The following is a 20,702-nucleotide window of genomic DNA, read 5'->3' as shown; positions in this document are numbered from 1 at the left end:
TCAGCGGGGGCGCGAGAGCCCCTCCGCTCGCGCCCCCAGGCGCGAGCACCACACCACCGAGGCGCGAGAGGGGCGCGAGAGGGGCGCGAGCGCGGAAAACACGTGACTATCAACGTGACAATGATGGGAAAATTACTAGAATGTTCATTTTTGAGGGCCAAACTCTAAAAAGTCGATTCTAGTAAGAACTATACTAATGAAAACTCGACCGGTCGAAGGGTCAACGGACCCCTTAACCCCCTTGAAAACCCACCCATGATCGCGTCTAACGTAAAGGCGCACCTTTTTAACACGACACAAAGAATAAAATGAAGGAAACACAAATTTCACAAGTTTTAGTTTAGTTTAAATGAGTTAACTTACACTTTATAAACTTTTGTTACACTTGTGTGTTTTTAATGATTAGGGCTGAGCCGGTTCAGTCCAGTTATTAGGCGAAACTGAAGTCATTGGTTTTCGAATATACAAACCGTTTGGCTATAGTCGGGGTTTTTTCCATTATGTTTAGACATTGAAAAAAAAACATTTAAAAATGAAAATGATGATTTTAAACTTATAAAAACACATGGTACCATACAAATACAAAGTTGTTAATAAAATTATCAACGGTCTAGTCTCAATCTTCATTCATCATTATGTTCTTCTTCAAACTTTAGTCATAATTTTCATCATATTCATAATCTTCATCACTATTAATCGGTCTAGTTCAGTTTTTTTGAGTTTTTAAAAGATGGAAAACCGAACTAAAACCGAAAATTCAGATGTAGTTTGGTTTATATTAAATGTTAATAAAAAACTAAAACCGAAAATTCAGGTTTTTCAAAATACATAAAATTAACGGTCGGTTAATGTTTTGATTCGTTTTTTTTTTGTTCACCCTGCTAACGACAATTAAATTCATAATTTAGGAATGAATAATAAAAGCGTATAATATACACTTGCAGTTTATAATAATTTATACAAAACCATACGCGTTCGAAAGTTTCGTTCAAAACTTTTAAACTCTCCCGCGCTAAAACACACCAAAATAATCCCACTGCCACGCTGGCAATCCCAGTGAATCCACCCACACCAATCAAAACCAAACACTACCGGCTATAAATACAAACACCCAATAACTGCATCAACATCATCAAACTCACATTTCTTTGAATTGGGTATTATTAATAACAATATTATTAGGGTTTATTATTAGCTTCTCTCAATGGCGCCAAAGGCTGATTCAGAAGCGAAGAAAGGAGGCAGAGGCAAACCGAAGGCTACGAAGTCTGTTTCGAGATCTTCAAAGGCCGGACTTCAGTTTCCGGTTGGGAGAATTGCGAGGTTTTTGAAAGCCGGAAGGTATGCTCAACGTGTTGGTGCTGGTGCTCCAGTGTACCTTTCTGCTGTGCTTGAGTATTTGGCTGCTGAGGTTTGTTTAGTTTGATTTGTTGGTTTTGGAATTAGGGGTTTTTTTTACAGATTTTGAATTTAGGGTTTTGGTTAATGGATTCTGAAATTGGGGTTTTTTTTTTGCATTTTTTATTCTGCAATTTTGGTTGTTATTTCTGATTTTGAAATTAGGGTTTGTTTTTTGATTCTGAAATTAGGGTATTTTTTTTCTATAAATTTTAAAATTAGGGTTTTTTTTTGAAATTTTAAAATTAGGGGTTTTCAATTTTGAATTTAGGGTTTTTTGATTCTGAAATTAGGGTTTTTGGTTTTGAAATTAGGGTTTTTTTTTTAATTTTGTATTCATAAATTTGGATGTTTAATTTCATTTAATTTGAAATTAGGGATTTGTTACAGATTCTGAAAGTATGGTTTTGATTTTGGGTTCTGATATTTGTGTTCTTGTCAGTTGAATTTGAAATTTTGGAGATTTTTTTAAATTCTTGAAATTAGGGGTTTTGTGTTGTTATGATTAGGTGTTGGAATTGGCTGGGAATGCGGCTCGTGATAACAAGAAGAGCAGAATTGGACCGAGGCATATACAGTTGGCTGTAAGGAACGATGAAGAGTTGAGCAAGTTGCTGGGATCTGTGACTATTGCGAATGGTGGTGTGCTTCCGAATATTCATTCGACTTTGCTTCCTAAGAAGTCTGGCAAGGAAAAGGGAGAGATCGGCTCTGCTTCTCAAGAGTTTTAAATTGAATCTATGTCATGTTTAGTACATGGTTTCGAGTTGGTTTGTTTTTGCTGGTTATGGTAGTTTCCGATTAGAACTTATGGTAGTTATGATATCAATGGAATTTATCTTAATGAATCATTTGTCCCTGAATTTTGGTGTTTTATTATTATTAGTATTTTTAATTTGAAATGTTATATATCAAAGGGCAATTCCAAGCTGCAAATGCTTGAATGTAAACGAATGAAAAACCACACGAAATGAATACAAGTGTGATGAGATGTGGAAACGCTTGCATATTAGCGTGAACAAAAGCTAATAAATGGCATTCTGTATATAACATTGGTTGGTTTACTCACCGCATCTGATTCTTCGATAGACATTGTGTTTAGAACTATTTATCTTTGTTTAGGGTTAGCTTCTTTCAATAAAAGTGCTTGATTAGTAATAGCTTCTTTCCAAAAAACTATCAACACTGCCAGTAACATAACAGGAACCAAGAGTTTTAGAATTATTTTTATGTACTTGGAGCGCAAACTTTATTTAATTCTAAGTGTATGTCTCTACAAAATGCCCTTTTTTTTAGATAGAAATTCTAAATATGTCTACAAAATTCAAATTCCTATGTTGTCCCTTTACTGACTCGTCTTCGGCTCTACGTTAGAAAATCGAGATGACGTGTTTCTTAACTCACCGCCTTCTCTCCATATTAGCTCATAACTTGTTGCCTCCCCGTCAGGTTAGCTCAAAACCATCGTCTTGGCTCAAAACTCGTCGCCTCCACCCTGTGTTAGCTAGAAAAACAAATTCTACCTTATCTTTACTTAAAACATGGATTCAAAACTTAATTAAAAAATATTTAAATATTTTAATTTTTAATGGTTTTTTGATGTAATACTATCAACTTGACTTCTGAAAGTCCTAAATTTCACGTTCATTGGCAACGCCAATCGTGGTAGTTAATCGTCATGGATTTACATTTGATTTTGATTTTGACTTGATTTCGCTCACAATGATGATTATGATCTGAATGGGGAAACATACAAGCGAAAATCGAGTGGAAATCATATATAAATCGATTATAATAAGTGTATGATTATTATGATTTTCAGATTGCTCTTAGTAACAAAAGTGAAAGTTAGGACTGCCAACGACCAAACTGTGAATTATTATTATTGGTAAGTAGGTCACAGTTTGGATTATTAAAATCCAATTTTTCTAAAAAAAAAACTCAAAATGAGCCAAGATATAGCTCTTGTAAGTCATCCAGCCGAATTTGAGCTCGAGCTTGGCCTGTTTACACCCCTAGTTTAGACTTTAGAGGGTGTGTGAGTTAGCAGTTGTGAAAAGTTACATAGTGGTTCGTTGTGCTTATTATATATGTTGCAGATGATTATAACCATATGAAGTAAAAAAGATTAATTGAATACAGGTACCCCAAAAGTTATACAGCTTAAATGAACTAAAACTGAACGGCATAGAGACTGCATCTCTTCTAGCACCAAAGGATAACACCCTTGGTACCATAGAAAGAAACCTCCTCATTGCCGCGTTCTTAGGATTCGTTTCTGCTTGGAACGCCTTTGATTTTGGCCCGGAAGAACTCTTATATATCTCGTTGGGGATCTTCTTCATATGGACATTGGACTCCGTATGTATCCTGAAACTTCTTTCTGTTGTCACATGTTTATGTTTGTTTTTTTTAATAAACGAACGAACTTGAACGAACGAACGTTTCACATGTTGTCACATGTTTATGTTTGTTCATATAAATTTGTTTATGTTTGTTCGTTAATATATTCTTCAAATTTTTTAGCTCCATTACATTTGAGTCTTGTTTTATTAAATTTTTAGGCTCAACATATTGTTGTTCATCTACGTTCAATTTTGTTCGTTCGTTTACGTTAGCGAACCGTTTACGATCATTTTTTAACGAACACGGACGCTTAATTGTTCGTGTTCAATCGGTTGTTCCGGTTAAAGTTAAACAAACGAACACGATTCGTATTTGTTCGGTTTTGTTTACAGGCCTAGTGGTCGACTGGTCGTTGGTTGGTCTCTTTCATTTCTTGCCGACATCACATATGCTTCTTTTCAGTTACATGTAATCTGTTTTCTTAAAATCTTAGTTTTAAAAAGCGATATTGATACGTTTTGATCCCACAAGTCGATGTGGTGATCGATGCGAGGCTTTTACTATTAAAAAAAATATACTAAAAATTGTTTGCAGATAACGTGGGAACTGATATGTTGTAGGTGGCTTTTGCTGGAGGATTTAGCAGCCTGGTACTTGATACAATCGGTCATAACATTAGTCAAAAATATCATAACAGAGTTATTCAAGTAAGTTATCATCTATCAAAAAATTGTAGCTAACATTATGTGTTATATATATTAAGTTGTATGGTTTCTTTGTTGTAGCATGAAGCTGGACATTTTTTGATTGCGTATTTACTTGGAATACTTCCAAGTAAAATAGTAACTAAGTTTTGAAATTGTTTAATCAGGTCACTGATAAAATGTTTTGTTCAAAATATTCTTTTTTAAATTGAAAAATTTGAGAAAATAAATTTTAAATTGCGAAAAATTGCAAACAAAAAATCTGGAAAACTGCAACAAAAAAAAATTCTGAAAAATTGCGATTTTTTTTTGCATTATTTCGCAATTTTTTTACTCAATTTTTGATAATTTTGTAAATTTCTAAAAAATATTTTACAATGTTAAACTATTTAAAAATAAAAAAAAAATCTACATAACTTGCTATCCAATCCAGGTAAAATATATAGGATTAGAACAATAAGGAAACTGTAGTGACCTGATTGGAACAAAACATTCTATGAGTGACCTGATTGGAACAATTTCAAAACTTGGTTAGTATTCTATGAAGTATCCTTAAAAGCCCTTGTCAATTTTTAACGTGAAAAACAAAAAAAAATCCGTTAAATGTGACATTTTTGGAGGCAGAGGTTTATTGTGTGATTTAACACTTTCCAGATCAGTACCTTAAGTTACTCGTCAACCATGTAATATAAATAAATATTTACTAATATTTTTTGAAACTTTTATATGTGCAGATAAGCGAAGGAAGAGTAACAGCAACGGTATTCCTCATTTTTAATCATATTTAATTACATTGCTAGCACAAAACTGAAAATTAGCCATCTTATGGAAATGAAGAAATGCATTTTTTCAGATGTTGAACAAGTTTTCATGTATAGCATTAGCAGGAGTTGCAACCGAATATCTTCTTTATGGTTATGCTGAAGGAGGCCTTGCTGACGTCAACACAGTATGTACTTTGTTTATCATGGAATTTTAAAAATTTAAATTTTCTAAAAAAATAGAGTGAACGGCGGCTTTCGTCTCTATGGTTTGTTCAAATATGCAGTTTTAGTCCAATAGTTTCAAATATGCGATTTTCGTCCCTGTGATTTCATTTCACTTGCAATTAAACCCGAATTCATTAACCTCGTTAAGTCCGGCCGTTAAACCTTGAGCCTTGAGCCTGAGATGGTGTGGGCTCTGATCAAACTCACTAGTTCGTTCGAACAACACTGCATTCACACAACATTTAGAAAATCTTCAATTAGGAGTTTTTAGCAGAGAGAAAAAGATTGTACATGTGCCATGTCACCTGTTTTTGACATGTTTTTGTTGGTGATGCTTTTTTATAGTGCCATGTCACCCGTTTTTGACATGTCTTTATTGGCGATGCTCTTTTAGGCAATCCATAGTGGATTAGTGGGCGACGATTTGGAGATTTTTGGGGCGGCAGAATTTGTGGAACACCACCCTTAGGCGATATTGAGACGATTTGTGTGCGGGTGGGGTGGGGGGACCGTTTGTGAGTTTGTGTTTATTATTATTATTATTATTATGTGTGTGTGTGTGATATACATGTATATATATGGGTCACAACACCATTACACCCTTAAAACAAAAAAACTCACCATTTGCTGACTGGGCGTCACATGACGCAAATCGTCCCATTTTATATCCTCTCCACTACACATAGCCTTATAGTCATCTGGATATGTTGTGCATTGTTGTGGTTATAAGCTTACTAAATTCACAGTGTAGTCTTTCATTATATGTTTATTGTCTTGGGTTTTTGTTCTTTCTAATAATTATTTATTTTGTTTGAACTTTGAACCATTATGTTTGTTTTGAGAAAAAAAATCATCTTGGATTTATGTTATGGCTATGTTGAAGGAGGCCTTGCTAATGTTAATACGGAACTAAAAAGCACTTATAAAATTGAGTACTGTATAATGGTTATTCTTTTCAAATTTGATAGGAAGAACATTTACAACCCTATATCCCTAACCATACACTTTATCTAAAAATCATATTTTTTAGATTTGTTTCACACTTTTTATAAAAAGCTCATACATTTCATTTCCTGTTTTTACCTATTTTTAACTAAACAAATAATTATTCTTTATTATTATTATTATTTTATCTTTTTCCACTCATATTCACCCACAAATATATATTACTAAAACATAAAAAATAAAATAAGGAATGAATATTGTTTGTTTTATTTAAAAAAGGTTGGATGGAAATGATGATGATGCAAAAATAGGTTAGATGTAAACCTGGGTGTCCCATATCGAGTAGACGGGTACGGTTACATGTATACGCCCCTAAGTCAAAGTAAACCAATTTAAATTTCCATGATTTAACCTAATGTATTTTTATCCGAATCATTTTGACCTGGTCCGCTTTTTACCCCTCACTAGAGGCGGACAAATAGACCGGTTAACCGAACTGAACCGACTGAAACCGTAGGTTCGAAACCGGTTTGTAATTTTCTCCACCAAAACCGATTCCAAACTGGTTAACCAAACAAAAACCGGTCAAAACCCGAACTAAAACTGATTATAAACTAATAAAAAACCGGTTTCAACCCGAGCCGAAATCGATTTGTGCACCTGTACCCACTAACAAAAACAAACTCAATGGAGACAGTTGGATATATAATAAATGGAGGAAGTATGTATGTATGAGTGTATTGAATAATTTAATATTATTTAGGGATAATAAGTGAGCTGGATGAAAGTCATACTTACTTGCTGTACTCACTCACTGGACCATTGAGGAATTGATTATTATTATTATTATTTTTGAGAGCAGTCAAACTGATGAGTTCCGGTTAGGGTTCTTGTTCAATATCAATATGATTGAGCAGTTCATCAATTTTGTCATTCGACCACCCAGGTATGTTTGTATATGTATATATTATATTATAATTATAAACTATATATTGTGTAGGTTAATTGCCATTGCAGATCTGCCCTAATTTTCAATATTAATTACCACTCATCATCACATTTAGGTTTATCACTTTATTCACCACTCAATTACTTACTTTGCTTTATTATAAATAAATGACTTACTACTTATATCCTAATTAGTTAATGCGGAAAAATATCAGATAGATATCGGTTATTTTAATATTATGCAGAATTTATATATATATATATATAGGCCCTTTAACACTAACAATTCAGTATACATACTCTCCTGCTACTATTAACAAATTATCCTTTTCCAACTAGGGGTGTGTGCGGTTCGGTTCGGTTCGGTTAGGTTCAGTTCGGTTATTAGCATTAACCGAACCGAACTGATGGGTTATCGGTTCGGTTCAGTTAATTTGGGTTCATAACCAATATCAAACATGAGCTAAAATTTTGCTTAAAAATAGATGAAATGAGTGCTTAAATACATGAAATGAAGGTATAACTACATGAAACGAAGGTATAAATATATGAAATTGAGATATTAGTACATGGAATGGAGATAAATACATGAAAATGATAGTACTAAACTATTAATACGTATAATACATGTAATAGAGGAAAAAAGGGTGGAAAATATGAAAAAAATGAAGAGTTCGGTGTGGGTCGGTTCCATCGGTGTTCGGTTCGGTTATTGCTCACCCCTATTTGCAACTGCCAAACACACTAACAATTGTAGCAAGCAGGAACTGATTAAGACTCAAAACACCAACATTGAACACTAAAAGTTGCAAATTAAGACTTAAAAACACTGATATCGGGAATATGGATGATATATCGGTCAATATCGCTGATATTATCGGTACCGATATTCTGACCGATATTGCACATGATGACCGATAACCGAGATACCACCGAGATTGACTGCATAGCTTATATCCAACCTCACAATTCACTTACTAGTTACAAATTTAATTGAATTCACATTAAAGTTTTGTGAATGATTGATTACACAGAGCCGAGTATAACCCGGAACAGTATTTATGGGAAAAGAACTTCACTCTTGGAGGAAGGAGTTTCAGAAGACAAGACCTCGAGGCAAGTATGGACGGACGGACGGACAAACAACTAGTTGTGTATACTTGTTTTCATTTGTAAAGATTTCTTAATGACATTGTTTGTGGTTTGCTTGCAGCTGACGAATAGTAGAGGGCATACCTTGCGGTGCAGCCATTATTTGCCTTCACCCTTCCCGGATGACACGTGTCTCCCTTGTGTCGTATACTGCCATGGAAACAGGTACCTTTATTTTTAATTAATCACATTTATCTGTACTATATCTAATACATGAGACAAGGGTAAATTAAGACACTTGGATTTCAAGAGTTTTACAAATGCTAATGCATAAAGTACATGTGTAACGAGGGGTAAACTTGTCATTTAAACACAATCACCCAACTTACAAGTTTGCCCCCTCATCTTTAACCATATTATTTTTTTGATTTTGATGCCGGTTTTGATGAGTTTTAAGTTAAACTTATGAGCCCAACTGTTAGTACCAACTTTTGTTTGTCCAAAACCGAAACTGAACCATTGAAAATTGAAACTGAACTGTTACTAACGGCCTGGTTCCGGTTTGGTTTCACAGTTTAAGCTTGATAATAAATTTTGTTAAAAACGATTTTTAATTTAACTCTATTATCCTTTCTGACTAAGCATCAACAAAATATGTATGAGAAACTTACTTATGTCATCATCTATGTGTGTATATAGTGGCTGTCGGGCAGATGCAAATGAGGCTGCTGTTATTCTTCTACCATCAAACATTACTGTCTTCACTCTTGATTTCTCGGGTTCAGGGTTATCGGATGGCAATTACGTCAGCCTTGGTTGGCATGAGAAAGACGACCTCAAGGTTGTTGTCTCGTATTTGAGAACAAATCAACAAATATCTCGTATCGGTCTGTGGGGACGCTCTATGGGTGCAGTTACTAGGTTGCTATTTTTTTTATGTCTTATATTTTAACACCCTCAATGCAGCTTGTTAATAGTATTTTTGAATAATGCTTTGCAGCTTACTCTATGGTGCTGAAGACCCTTCTATAGCTGGAATGGTGTTGGATAGTGCTTTCTCTAACTTGTTTAATCTAATGATGGAACTGGTTGACGTGTATAAAATAAGGCTACCCAAGTTTACGGTAATTTAAAGACTGTTGATTGTTTTTAACTTTTTATGTACACTAGACCAAGCTAAAAATGTTGTAATTATTTCTATTTAATCAGGTGAAGGTGGCTCTGCAGTACATGCGTCGAGTGATTCAAAAGAAGGCAAAATTTGATATAATGGATATTAATGCATTGAAGGTCTGTCTGTATCTAAGAGTATATACATTAGCAATCAAGTTATATCCGTAACATACACACATAAGCTAGCACTATAAATTGCTGCTGCAGGTTGCACCGAAAACGTTTATTCCTGCTTTATTTGGACATGCCAAGGGTGACAAGTTTATACAACCCCACCACTCAGACCTTATCTCTCTTTCTTATGCGGTATAAAACCTCATACTTTGTTACACTTATTATTATTATTATTATTATTGTCATTAATATTAAGTTTGGAAATAACAATGTATACTGCAGGGAGATAAAAACACGATAAAGTTCGATGGCGATCACAACTCAACACGGCCACAGTTTTTTTATGACTCGGTATCCATATTCTTTCACAATGTTCTTCACCCTCCTCAAGTATCACCAAGCAGATATTTTGACCTGGGAGATCTTCAGGTTGAAGAGGTAATTTCTGTCTTACCATAATGTTTTCGCTTTCAAATTATTTTTTTTTAAAGTTGTTTTCAATATTCTGTTTTGATTGGTGCAGTTGACTGCTGCTGCAAGCATGAGTAAACCATCACAATTCCAGGTATAGATAATATTGTTGTTCTTCAAACCATGCGTTTTCTGTTTGGAAGTTGACTTTTCTTTACCAATGTTTGCAAGCCCCCATTTGAGGAGTGTTGTTCTTATACGAGCTCAAACAGAGAGAGTTGGGGAAGATGCTCATCGTTGGGCAGTGTTGGCGAACCTTTTCCAGACTACAGCACGTCTAATGACAATGACACGGTCTCTCGCTCTCTCTCTCTGTGTGTATACACACACACACACACATTGCATAAGTTAAAGTGTGCCAGTTAATGTACTGAAAAACTGTTAAACTAACGGATTGTGGTATGTTGACTTTTAGGTGACATTGAAGGTGCTTGCAACACCTCTTCGAAGCGGACAAGCAGAAGCAGTAGCAGCGGCAGCTGCTGTAGTAAAGGATAAAAAGAAAGTCCCAAAACTAGAGGCCCTTAGTCAGCGCCTGCGCCTCTGCATTCTGAAACGTGTCAAGCATAGGAGAAACCATTCATCCTGAATAGCTGTAAAATACTTAGCTTCTAGGATTTAAGATTCTGTAACATCTGGTAACAACTAACATGCCATTTTTTTATGTACTGACTAGAAGTGAAAAAATGAATGTTGTTCATTTGGATTTTAACTGAAATATTTCAATTCATTCACAGATGAGAATTAAGCAACGTGCGGTTGTTCGATCGTTGCATCATTTAAGTTGGGATGAAATCTATACTAAAAATTCCAACCATCTATAATACATGTTTTGAAATTTTCTTTTCTTCAACTAGTAAGATGAAAAAAGAGAGTTAGAATCAATAAAACAAAATATATGTATACATTTAAAGGTGGGCATTATATTATGGTTTGGCTTCTTGTCTCCATTTGTTGAGTTCTTTTTCTACACTCTGCCTTGCTGCATCGGCCGTGCTTTGAGCGTTGTCGGTCTCTTGTTGTATTTCCTTGTTTTCTTGCAGGCCTTTCTCCAGCTTCTCAAGGACCCCTTTCTCTTCTTCTTTGATTGTTTCGAGCTGAGCCGTAATGGTTGCCACTTTTGTATCAGCTGCGGTTGTTGCTTCTTCGGTTTTTCTACTCAACGCTTCAAAATCCTGCGTCGTCAACGTGATGGTATTTGAATCGTCATCTACCATCCCCGAATCAGTTTCTTCCTTTTTCGAGGACGACTGTTTACGGATTTGATCGTCTGCAAGCTCCTTTGCTGCTTTTGCTTCTTCAACCTGTTTTCGTGCGGTCTCTAGCTTGGCCTCGGTATCTTGGATCGCCAGCTCTGACCGCTGCGCTTCCCTCCAAAATATTTCCACCTGTTTCTTCATTTCCTGTTCTTGCTGTGTCGCCTTTTCAGCCTCGGACCACAGCTCGTGTAACTTGGATTCTAACTCGTTTACATGAGTCGCTGCTATTGTTTCCTTTGTTATGGCCTCTTGGACTTGCAGCTTGATTTGGTCTAATTCCACTCGCAACTCTTGGCATTTTAACTCGTCTTCTTTACACACGGTAATATCCCGCCTTACATCCTCCAGTTCCTGTTTTAAGGACTCCACCATATCTCTAATAGTTTTCTCTTCCTCCTTCACTTGTTCTAGTCGCCTTTTAGCCTCATCGACCTCCGAGTTTGCAGTCGCTAACATCTCCATATCTGCAGCACGCACCTCTTCCAATTGGTCCCGCAGCACGTTAACCGCTTCACTTGTTTCCTCCAGTCTTTTTTCAAGATTTCCTGATGCAGGGTCGACTTTCTTGTTTAGACACTCGGTTCTTTTCGAGTCAAGATCTTCCTTCTTGGACTCTATAAGGGCTTCCTTTTCTTCCATACGCCTGTCGTGATCTTCTTCAGCTTTCGCAGACGCAATCTTGACGCGTTCAAGGGTTTGACTCATGGCTTCGACGTCCTTGGAGAGCTGGCTTATTTTCTTGCGGTTGACTTTGGCAGCATGTTGGGCTTCTGCAGCCCGCTGAAACGAAGTCTGCTTTGCAACCAAGGCCATCTCGAAATCGTGTTTGAGTTTGTTAAGTTGTTTCTTGGCTGCAATAAGTTCCTTGGCAGCTTCTTTGTACTGGTCTCTTTCGCTGTCAACGGCTGCTTGCCAAGCTGGCTGGTTTTCCAGTTGTTCAAGTCGAGCCTTAGAAGCCTCCGTCTCCTCTATCGATGCATGTTTCGATTTGCTGACGTCCTGTAGCCTGTTGGTTAGCTCATTCAATGTTTTATTGGCCTTTTCCAGTTCTCCAAGTGCTTGGGCTTTCGTAGCTTCTGCGGTTTTGACATGTTCTTTGAACTTATCAATCTCCTTGAGGATCCAATGCAGTTGTGTTTCTCTCCCCAATACGCTCTTCGAAAAGATAAATTTTTTACGATTTAGTTATACGATTAATATGCATGAATGCATGTCGCATTATTAAAGATTTAAAATATTTACGTACCTCCTCGATAGTTCTGGTTTTCTTGAGGACAGGTTTGTCGGCTTTGGGTGACGCTTCAACAAACATATTAACAGCAGCCTTAACCGATTCAAAAGGTGGTTTTGTATCAATTTCCCCGACGGCTTGCTCATTCCCTCGAGGGGACGCAGCAGCTGCATTTTGGCGGTTTCTTGCTTGAAAAGGAAACATTAACACAAACAGAAAGCGATGAAATCAATACGAACGTATATAAGACGAACAGAGAAGAGAAAAGAAGATCCTGTGTTTCAATTCTCTTCTCTGCATTTTGCCAAATGATGGGAAATTGGAACCAAAAACATAAGGATGGTCAGCCTCATTTTGTGGGACATCCTAAAAAGATGAATATTGGAATGCTTACTATGTATAGAAATTTTTTCTTATTTTCGGTTTTATAAAATCTAGGCATGGAAATAACTCAAGACGGACGACGAAAAAGATACGACCCTAGGCCTATTTAATCAAAATAAGTGCTGGAATTAGGGATGACAATGAAACCCGTACCCGATGGGGAAACCCGAAACCCGACATAATTGGGACGGGTAATACCCGACCCATTAGGGTTTGGGATTAATTTTAAAAATTTTCGTGGGTTTGGGACAGGTTTGGGATTTGTAATATACCCGATTACCCGATAACATTAACCCATTTACCCGATTATATACCCGATATACCCGACATAGCTTTTTTTATGTTTATATATAGTATACTCTAAATATTTTAAATATAGTATCTGTTGAAACTTGTTTATAACAATTATTAGAGACATTTTATTTTCATGGTAATCATTAGTTGTGATCGATTAGTTATATTTTGTCAAAATCCGATAGAAACCCGATGGGTTTTTGCTCGAGTATACCTAACAAGTCTTTTTGACAAAACCCGATTGGAAACCCGAAACCCAGTGGGAAACCCGACGGGTTATTACCCGATTAAAACCCGACGAGTTTGGGATGGACTTTCATAACCGGGTATGGGTTTGGGAATACCTAAACCCGACTCATTGCCATCCCTAGCTGGAATTCTCCATTTTAGCCGTTGACTGGTTATGTGGGAAAAGATGGGTTGACCCGACACGATGGATACTTATTACAAAACCTCAAATCTTCCATCCGTGTGTGCACGTTGATAGTATGGATTTTATCACAATGTTGGTATCATGATGAATTTATTTATTTGATCGATCTTCGTCTACTTCTTTCGATGCAAGGATAGGTTTCAGGAGAGGGGATGTGGCGGTGGTGGCCGACACGAACATTTTGTTTCATAACTTTTTTATTACCGGGAGTGTACAATGAGACGGCTTTAAAAAGCCTGTGACCGAAACCATGGTATAGTTTTATCAGAGAACATTTTTTTTACTGCTGGTGCACAAGTTTCAGTTCATATTATTCTTATTCTTATATTTCCTGCATAATCAGCAGGTGACAGTAAATAACAAGTTCATGTAAACGATAAACATGAAATGTAAATGTAGCGGTTTATTACAACATTTTCCAACTTATAACTAACTAGCAGCTAAGCCACACAATCATAACTTGGATAGGGTCCCTGCAGTTGGCCTGCAATAAGCCAAATTCTTGATCAAAATTCCAACCAAACTAATAAACAGTCATCATCACATAAGATGATATATACATAATACTAACTTTTTAGCCCTTAAGCAATAAATTTTAGCATTGACATTAAATTATGGGAAAACTTGACAGAATAGTAACAAACTTTCATCATTGTATCAATTATATTTTAGTCACAATTAGGTTACAATTAGGTTACTCAGAAACTTTTTTTTTCTCATTTTGATTACTCAAGTTTTACATATGAACTAAATCATATGTTTTTTTTACCATTTGGGTAGGTTTTTATGCTGAAGCGACATAATTTTCTTTTAATAAATTATTTTAATGGTGACGTGGACTGATGATAGGAAATTTAAAATTAGTGACATGGTTTTTATTAATTAAAGGATACAGATGGGCATGTACTGGTCAAGGAGCAGGACATCAAGCTAAGATGGCAAACCTACTTCCACAATCTTTTTAACAATGGGAGAGCTTACCAAGAAGAACATGACAACACAAACTTTCAACGACAACAATCGAATAACTGCTACTGCCGACGGATCACACGAGAGGAGGTGAAGGATGCACTTAGGAGGATGGGAGAGCTTACCAAAAGTATAGGGAGAAGAAGCGTGATCTACATATGGTGTTTATTGACCTAGAAAAGGCCTACGACAATGTGCCACGACAGGTGCTCTGGGAGTGCTTGGAGGGTAGAAGAGTGCCAAGGAAATACATAGAGATAATTATGGATATGTATACCAGGAGTGAAACAAGTGTCCGTGCGCCAGTGGGGATAGTGATTTCTTTCCTGTAGAGGTAGGTCTTCACCAGGGGTCAGCGTTGAGCCCGTTTCTTTTTGCAGTAGTCTTGGATGAGTTGTCAAAGTCGATTCAGGGGACTCTCCCGTGGTGCTTGATGTTCGCAGACGATATTGTGTTACTTGCTGAGAAAAAACAAGATCTAAACATGAGGCTTGAGGAGTGGCGAACAGCCTTAGAGACAAAAGGTTTAAAGATTAGCCGATCTAAGACGGAGTACCTCCACTGTGATTTTGGTGGGATAAACGACAATGAAGACGCACAGATCACAATTGAAGGGCAGGTGGTCCCGTAGGTAACGAAGTTCAAGTATTTAGGATCATTTGTACAGAGCGATGGGGAATTAGACAGTGATGTGACACACCGAGTTCAGGTAGGATGGTGTAGATGGAAAGCAGCCACAGGTATATTGTGCGACAAGAGTTTCCCGACTAAACTAAAGGGAAAATTCTATAGGGTGGCAGTTAGACCTGCAATGCTATATGGAACAGATTGTTGGGCCATCAAGAAGGCACAAGTGCGGAAGATGGAGGTAGCAGAAATGAGAATGCTACGTTGGATGTGTGGGCACACAAGGCTAGACCGAATAAGAAACGTTGTGTTTCGCGAGAGATTAGGGGTGGCGAACATAGCAGACAAGATAAGAGAGTGGAGACTGAGATGGTTTGGACATGTAAAGAGAAGACAGACGACAAATCCTGTTAGATCCGTAGAAAACATTACTATAGAGGGGAGGAGGGGTAGAGGACGACCGAAATTGACTTGGGATGAGAGGATTAGGCATGATTTGATAGACCTAAACCTCTCCGAGGACATGGTTGAGGATAGGAATTTGTGGAGAAGTAGAATTAAAGTTAAGGATCTTTAGAGAGAATTGAATACCTTAGGGCTTAGACTTTACTTATTTAGGTCACATACCATAATGGTATTTCCCTTACATATATTATTATTATTATTATTATTATAATTATTATTAGCTTTTATATAGCTGTTAAACTGCGAACTTATTATTAATATTATTATAATTAGTAGTAGTTTTTATATAACTGTTAAACTTTGATTTCCTTTATTTTGCTTCACACACATGTACTTAGAGCCGAGGGTCTCTCTGGAAGCCACCTCTTTATTCCTTTGGATAGAGGTACGGTGTGCCTACATCCCACCCTCCCCAGACCCTACTTATAGCTTTGCTGTCGGTGGGATTTCACTGGGCATGATTGATTGACATCATCAGTCCACATCATCATTATAAAATACTTGAAAGAAAAATATGTCACGTCAACATAACAACCTGCCTAAACGGTAAAAAAAACAAATGATTAGTACATATGTGAAACTTGAGTAATGTAAATGAGACAAAAAAATAAACTTACATAAGCTCCAGAATTAATGCAGAGGCTCCTCCACCACCGTTGCAAATCCCAGCAACCCCGACACTTACATTATTTTGCCTCAACACCTGCAAACGAGTGTAAGACAAACTCAATGAATGTCGGATAATATACCACAAACATACCCCTAGCAAGGTGACCAAAATCCGCGCTCCACTGCAACCTAGTGGGTGTCCCAATGATACCGCTCCACCATGAGCATTAAGTCGTTTCTGTAAAAAAGTCATAACTTCATGACAATGATATAACTTTATAATTCAAAAGAAAGAAAGTTGTTGAAGACTACTAACTTCATCGATTCCTAGCAGCTTCTGGTTTGCTAAGGCGACAACCTGCAAAGCCAGTTCAGTTTACCAACGCACTGAAGAAACGAAAATAATGGGTTCATAAATACTTACTGAAAACGCTTCATTTATTTCATAGTAATCAACTTGAGAAGCCGTCAAGCCAGCATTTGAAATAGCCTTCAGTATTGCAAGGGATGGGGCCGTGGTAAATAATTCCGGGGCCTATTATTCACCCAATCGTCAGTCAGTCGGTCGGTATGTATGTATGTCACAAAATAATAATACAATGCAAGTTACCTGAGCAGCATCAGCAAAACCTCTTATTTTAGCAATCACTTTTAATCCAAGTTTTAACGCCTTTTCTCCGCTCACTAACACTAGCGCAGCCGCCCCGTCACTGTCCATCGGTTAAAGTTCGTTATGTTCTCGGCTTCTCGCAACATATATCTTTTGACTAAGATACCATAGTTACATACCTTATACTTGAAGCATTGCCTGCAGTCACAGAGCCACCATCTGCCTTGAAACTTGGTCTTAGATTCCTCAATTTTGTAGCATCAAACTACAAAAATACATACAAATATTATTATTTATATTCTAAAAATCATATGGTTATTAAAATTTGAATTTCATAGGTATGGTTTACCTTTGTCAATCCTTCATCTTTATCAACAAGTTTAGCGGCCTTCCCAGAAACTTCCACCTAACACCATCCATGATTGTAATTAGACATCAACGCATATTGTTGAGCGTATTCGAATATTTGAATTTTACCGGAACTATTTCCCATTTGAAGGCACTGTTCTTTTGCGCAGAAATTCCACGCTCGAAACTCCTAACAGCATAATTATCTTGATCTTGTCTTGTTATGTTGTAGGTGTTAGCGCATAACTCACCACACACTCCCATTCCAAAGTCATTGTAAACATCCCACAGCCCATCTTTCACCATCCCATCTATGATGGTCTCATGTCCTAGACGAGACCCCCGTCTCGACCCTGTTACATATTTAGGCGCATTCGACATGCTTTCCATGCCACCAGCCACCACAATATCATTCGCGCCAGTTTGAATGCTTTGCGCTGCAATCATCGTCGCTGAAACAAAACAAAACAATATTATTAATATTATTGCGTAATGCGGATATCATACGATTAATAATTAATGAAGATGGTAACAACCTTTCATCCCAGACGAGCATACTTTGTTAATAGTTGTGCAGATGACGGTATTGGGTATGCCGGCACCTAATGCAGCCTGTCTTGCAGGAGCTTGGCCTAAATTTGCACTCAGGACGTTTCCAAAGAAAACTTCTTGCACTAGTTTCGGATCAACGTTAGCTCTTTGCAGGGCAGCTAATATCAAGAAACAGAAGAGTTCAACAAAAAGTTAAATTATAAGCAATACCGTATTCGTAGACAAGTAAACTCGATATAATTTTTTTTTAGAACGGCGACTTTCATGTGTGTTAGGCCACCACACTCTCCAATTTGGAGAGCTCCGTTGCCCCCACTCTGGCCAAATTATGTTGTCTTAACTCTTAACTGGGCCCACGCTGACGTCAGAGTGGCTTGGGTGTTCCTAGGGCTGTATACGAGCCGAGTCTCCTACCACTATGCCACAAGTGGGGGATTGTAAACTCGATATAATTATAGGGGAAAGTTAACGTAGAAATTGAATTAGCGTGCTAACTGTGAGCATCAAGTAGTGTAATTATATATACAACATAGTGTAATTATGTAATTACATCATAGTGTAATTACACTATGCTGCAATTACACTACACTATATAATTACATTATGTTGTATATATAATTATACTACTTGATTCTCACAGTTTGCACGTTAATGTCATTTGTATTTGATTCAAACCCTATAATTATAAACCCATGTTTATATTCATTGCAATATCGTTTTCGATTAATAAAAAAACTGGATCGGTTGTAATAAGTTACGGGTTCTTTATAAATATATATATATATATATATATATATATATATATATATATATATATATATATATATATATAAAGACAGTTAGGTAGCTGAGTAAGTAAGTAAGTAACCTTGAATAGCAATGGATCCGAGTTGTGTTGCAGATAAAGAAGAAAGAGAACCGAGGAAGTCACCCATGGGCGTACGAGCAACACCCACGATACAAACATCTACATGTACATGTACAAAAACAATAACACATTCAAATTAATTAATTATATTATGGGTGTAGTTGAACTGAACAAAGACTTATAAATAATAATTAAAGAATATTGTACCTCGAGGGTTAATTTGATCGGAGTGAGGAGGAGGCATGATCACCAGCAGCAGCGATTAACTTCAGTTAACTGAGTCCAAAACTCAAACTCAAATTGATTATTATTATTATTATTATTTGGGAGGGATGGGAAGGACGTGTCAGCACCAATGGGTGTTGTCTTTTTTATCATTATTATTTATTTAATTTACTTGGAAACTCACCAAATTATCAACTTATAAGAGGGGGCGGGACACTACATGATGAGCTCCCCATCACACGTGATGGTTAAGTGAACACCGTCGCCGGTCAATTGTCACGCGTGATGGGGTGTAGTTGCGTGATAACCATCACGCAAGTGATGAGTGTTTATCGAGGAGAGGTATCCGCTGATAATGGGAGGGAACCGTTGGAGGGAGCATGTGATGGATTAATAACACCACACCACACCACACCACCACCTCTAGTAAAAACCCATCACATGTGATGAATTTAAGGTTAGTAATGTGACACACCACCATAGGAGGTGGTGTGTGATGAGCTTTGCACCACCCCTCCCCCCTAAATTGACTATTTTTTATTACCAAAATTAAAATAAAAATTTTTTTGGTAGTCCGTTAGGTATCAATGAACGGTAATAATTCATACTTGCATTTTAATTAATAATAATAATAATAATAATTATTATTATCGACTTTCGTGAAGTTTGAAAACCGACCCTAAGAAAAACAGAAATTTACAAGCTTTATTATCAATATTACTTGTATAATGAAAAATAATTATATGTATGAGTAGTAGGGCCGACCCATACCATGTGTAAGGTAGGCCACTATGCAAAATCCAAAATCTCAAAGTCCCAGTTTATACATATTTTTCAAAAAAAAAAAAAAAAGACATATTACACATGCATATAACACAAGAACCAAACATAAAACATTGCTTGGTGAAGTGGGAAGAGTCAAATATGTTGAATGCAAGGGGCAGGTTCAACTATCTACACACTCATATCTCTGGTTTTCTACTTTCTACTAAAAGTGGCTAATTTTTAGGTTGTGCTTGGTTATATGATACCATATATGCCTAATATCAAAACTAATTCTATTATAAATAACTAGTTTTTAAACTCGTGTATTACATAAGATTTGTCAAATAACAAAAATAAATAAGGTCCTTTGAAAGAAATGAACAAAATTAAAGGTAAAATGTAAGTAAAATATATAGTATGTACAATAAGAAATCTATAATCAGAACTTTACAAATTTGAAAAAAAAAACCTTTATACACGATTTTTGCCAAATTGTTTTGACTCATTACCTATAGACAACTATGATGAATAAGATGAAAAATTAAATAATTATAATGAAAATTATAACTCATTTGTTAAAATTGTTTTGACCAATGACCCATGGATAGGTATGATGAATGAGAAGAAAAATAATGTCATAATGAATGTGAGATTGCCACATTATTCTCATTATTTTCTTTTATTAGTATAACTAGTTTTTATCCCCCGTATTACGGGGTTGTTTTATATTATTTGTTTTTAATATTTATTTATTTTTTGAATTTTTATCTTTTTTTTTTTGTATGAAAGTTAATAATATACAATATTTGATGATAAATTGTTTCACAAATAAATGAGATGTTATAACCCTGTTTAAAAGCTATATGGGTTTGATGAGACCAAA

At 36.3% G+C, this 20,702-nt stretch overlaps 4 protein-coding genes and 1 long non-coding RNA gene across 5 annotated transcripts; 3 read left to right on the top strand and 2 right to left on the bottom strand.

Annotated features, from left to right (window-relative positions):
* Positions 1-1,141: 1,141 nt before the first annotated feature.
* LOC143560770 (histone H2AX-like) lies at positions 1,142-2,161 on the top strand. The gene is made up of 2 exons (XM_077048992.1): positions 1,142-1,411; positions 1,908-2,161. Exons 1-2 carry the CDS (start codon positions 1,205-1,207, stop codon positions 2,127-2,129), a joined length of 429 nt encoding a protein of 142 aa, XP_076905107.1. The 5' UTR covers positions 1,142-1,204; the 3' UTR covers positions 2,130-2,161.
* A 1,382-nt stretch (positions 2,162-3,543) lies between these two features.
* Positions 3,544-4,578, top strand: LOC143560754 (uncharacterized). Its single transcript, XR_013140182.1, has 3 exons — positions 3,544-3,759; positions 4,365-4,451; positions 4,530-4,578. It is a non-coding gene; the product is annotated as an uncharacterized LOC143560754 (long non-coding RNA).
* Positions 4,579-7,145: 2,567 nt separating this feature from the next.
* LOC143560771 (uncharacterized) lies at positions 7,146-10,837 on the top strand. The gene is made up of 11 exons (XM_077048993.1): positions 7,146-7,328; positions 8,365-8,446; positions 8,544-8,647; positions 9,122-9,343; positions 9,423-9,546; positions 9,632-9,712; positions 9,803-9,901; positions 9,992-10,147; positions 10,233-10,274; positions 10,352-10,474; positions 10,596-10,837. Exons 1-11 carry the CDS (start codon positions 7,288-7,290, stop codon positions 10,767-10,769), a joined length of 1,248 nt encoding a protein of 415 aa, XP_076905108.1. The 5' UTR covers positions 7,146-7,287; the 3' UTR covers positions 10,770-10,837.
* Positions 10,838-11,099: 262 nt separating this feature from the next.
* On the bottom strand, positions 11,100-12,874 carry LOC143560769 (WEB family protein At5g55860-like). Its single transcript, XM_077048991.1, has 2 exons — positions 12,686-12,874; positions 11,100-12,594 (listed from the first exon to the last, which is right to left on the bottom strand). The coding sequence occupies exons 1-2, from the start codon at positions 12,872-12,874 to the stop codon at positions 11,107-11,109; spliced, it is 1,677 nt and encodes a 558-aa protein (XP_076905106.1). The 3' UTR covers positions 11,100-11,106.
* Positions 12,875-14,085: 1,211 nt separating this feature from the next.
* On the bottom strand, positions 14,086-19,129 carry LOC143560768 (acetyl-CoA acetyltransferase 1-like). The gene is made up of 12 exons (XM_077048990.1): positions 19,037-19,129; positions 18,830-18,928; positions 17,946-18,119; positions 17,539-17,861; positions 17,411-17,467; positions 17,241-17,326; positions 17,062-17,161; positions 16,876-16,986; positions 16,768-16,809; positions 16,603-16,689; positions 16,460-16,545; positions 14,086-14,265 (listed from the first exon to the last, which is right to left on the bottom strand). Exons 1-12 carry the CDS (start codon positions 19,071-19,073, stop codon positions 14,235-14,237), a joined length of 1,233 nt encoding a protein of 410 aa, XP_076905105.1. The 5' UTR covers positions 19,074-19,129; the 3' UTR covers positions 14,086-14,234.
* Positions 19,130-20,702: the final 1,573 nt, after the last annotated feature.

Source organism: Bidens hawaiensis, unplaced genomic scaffold, assembly GCF_021521415.1.
Source record: "Bidens hawaiensis isolate Kalapana, Puna unplaced genomic scaffold, B.hawaiensis_p1.1 tig00020443_1, whole genome shotgun sequence".
Classification (NCBI taxonomy): domain Eukaryota; kingdom Viridiplantae; phylum Streptophyta; class Magnoliopsida; order Asterales; family Asteraceae; genus Bidens; species Bidens hawaiensis.
This window is presented reverse-complemented; position numbering and strand designations above follow the sequence as displayed.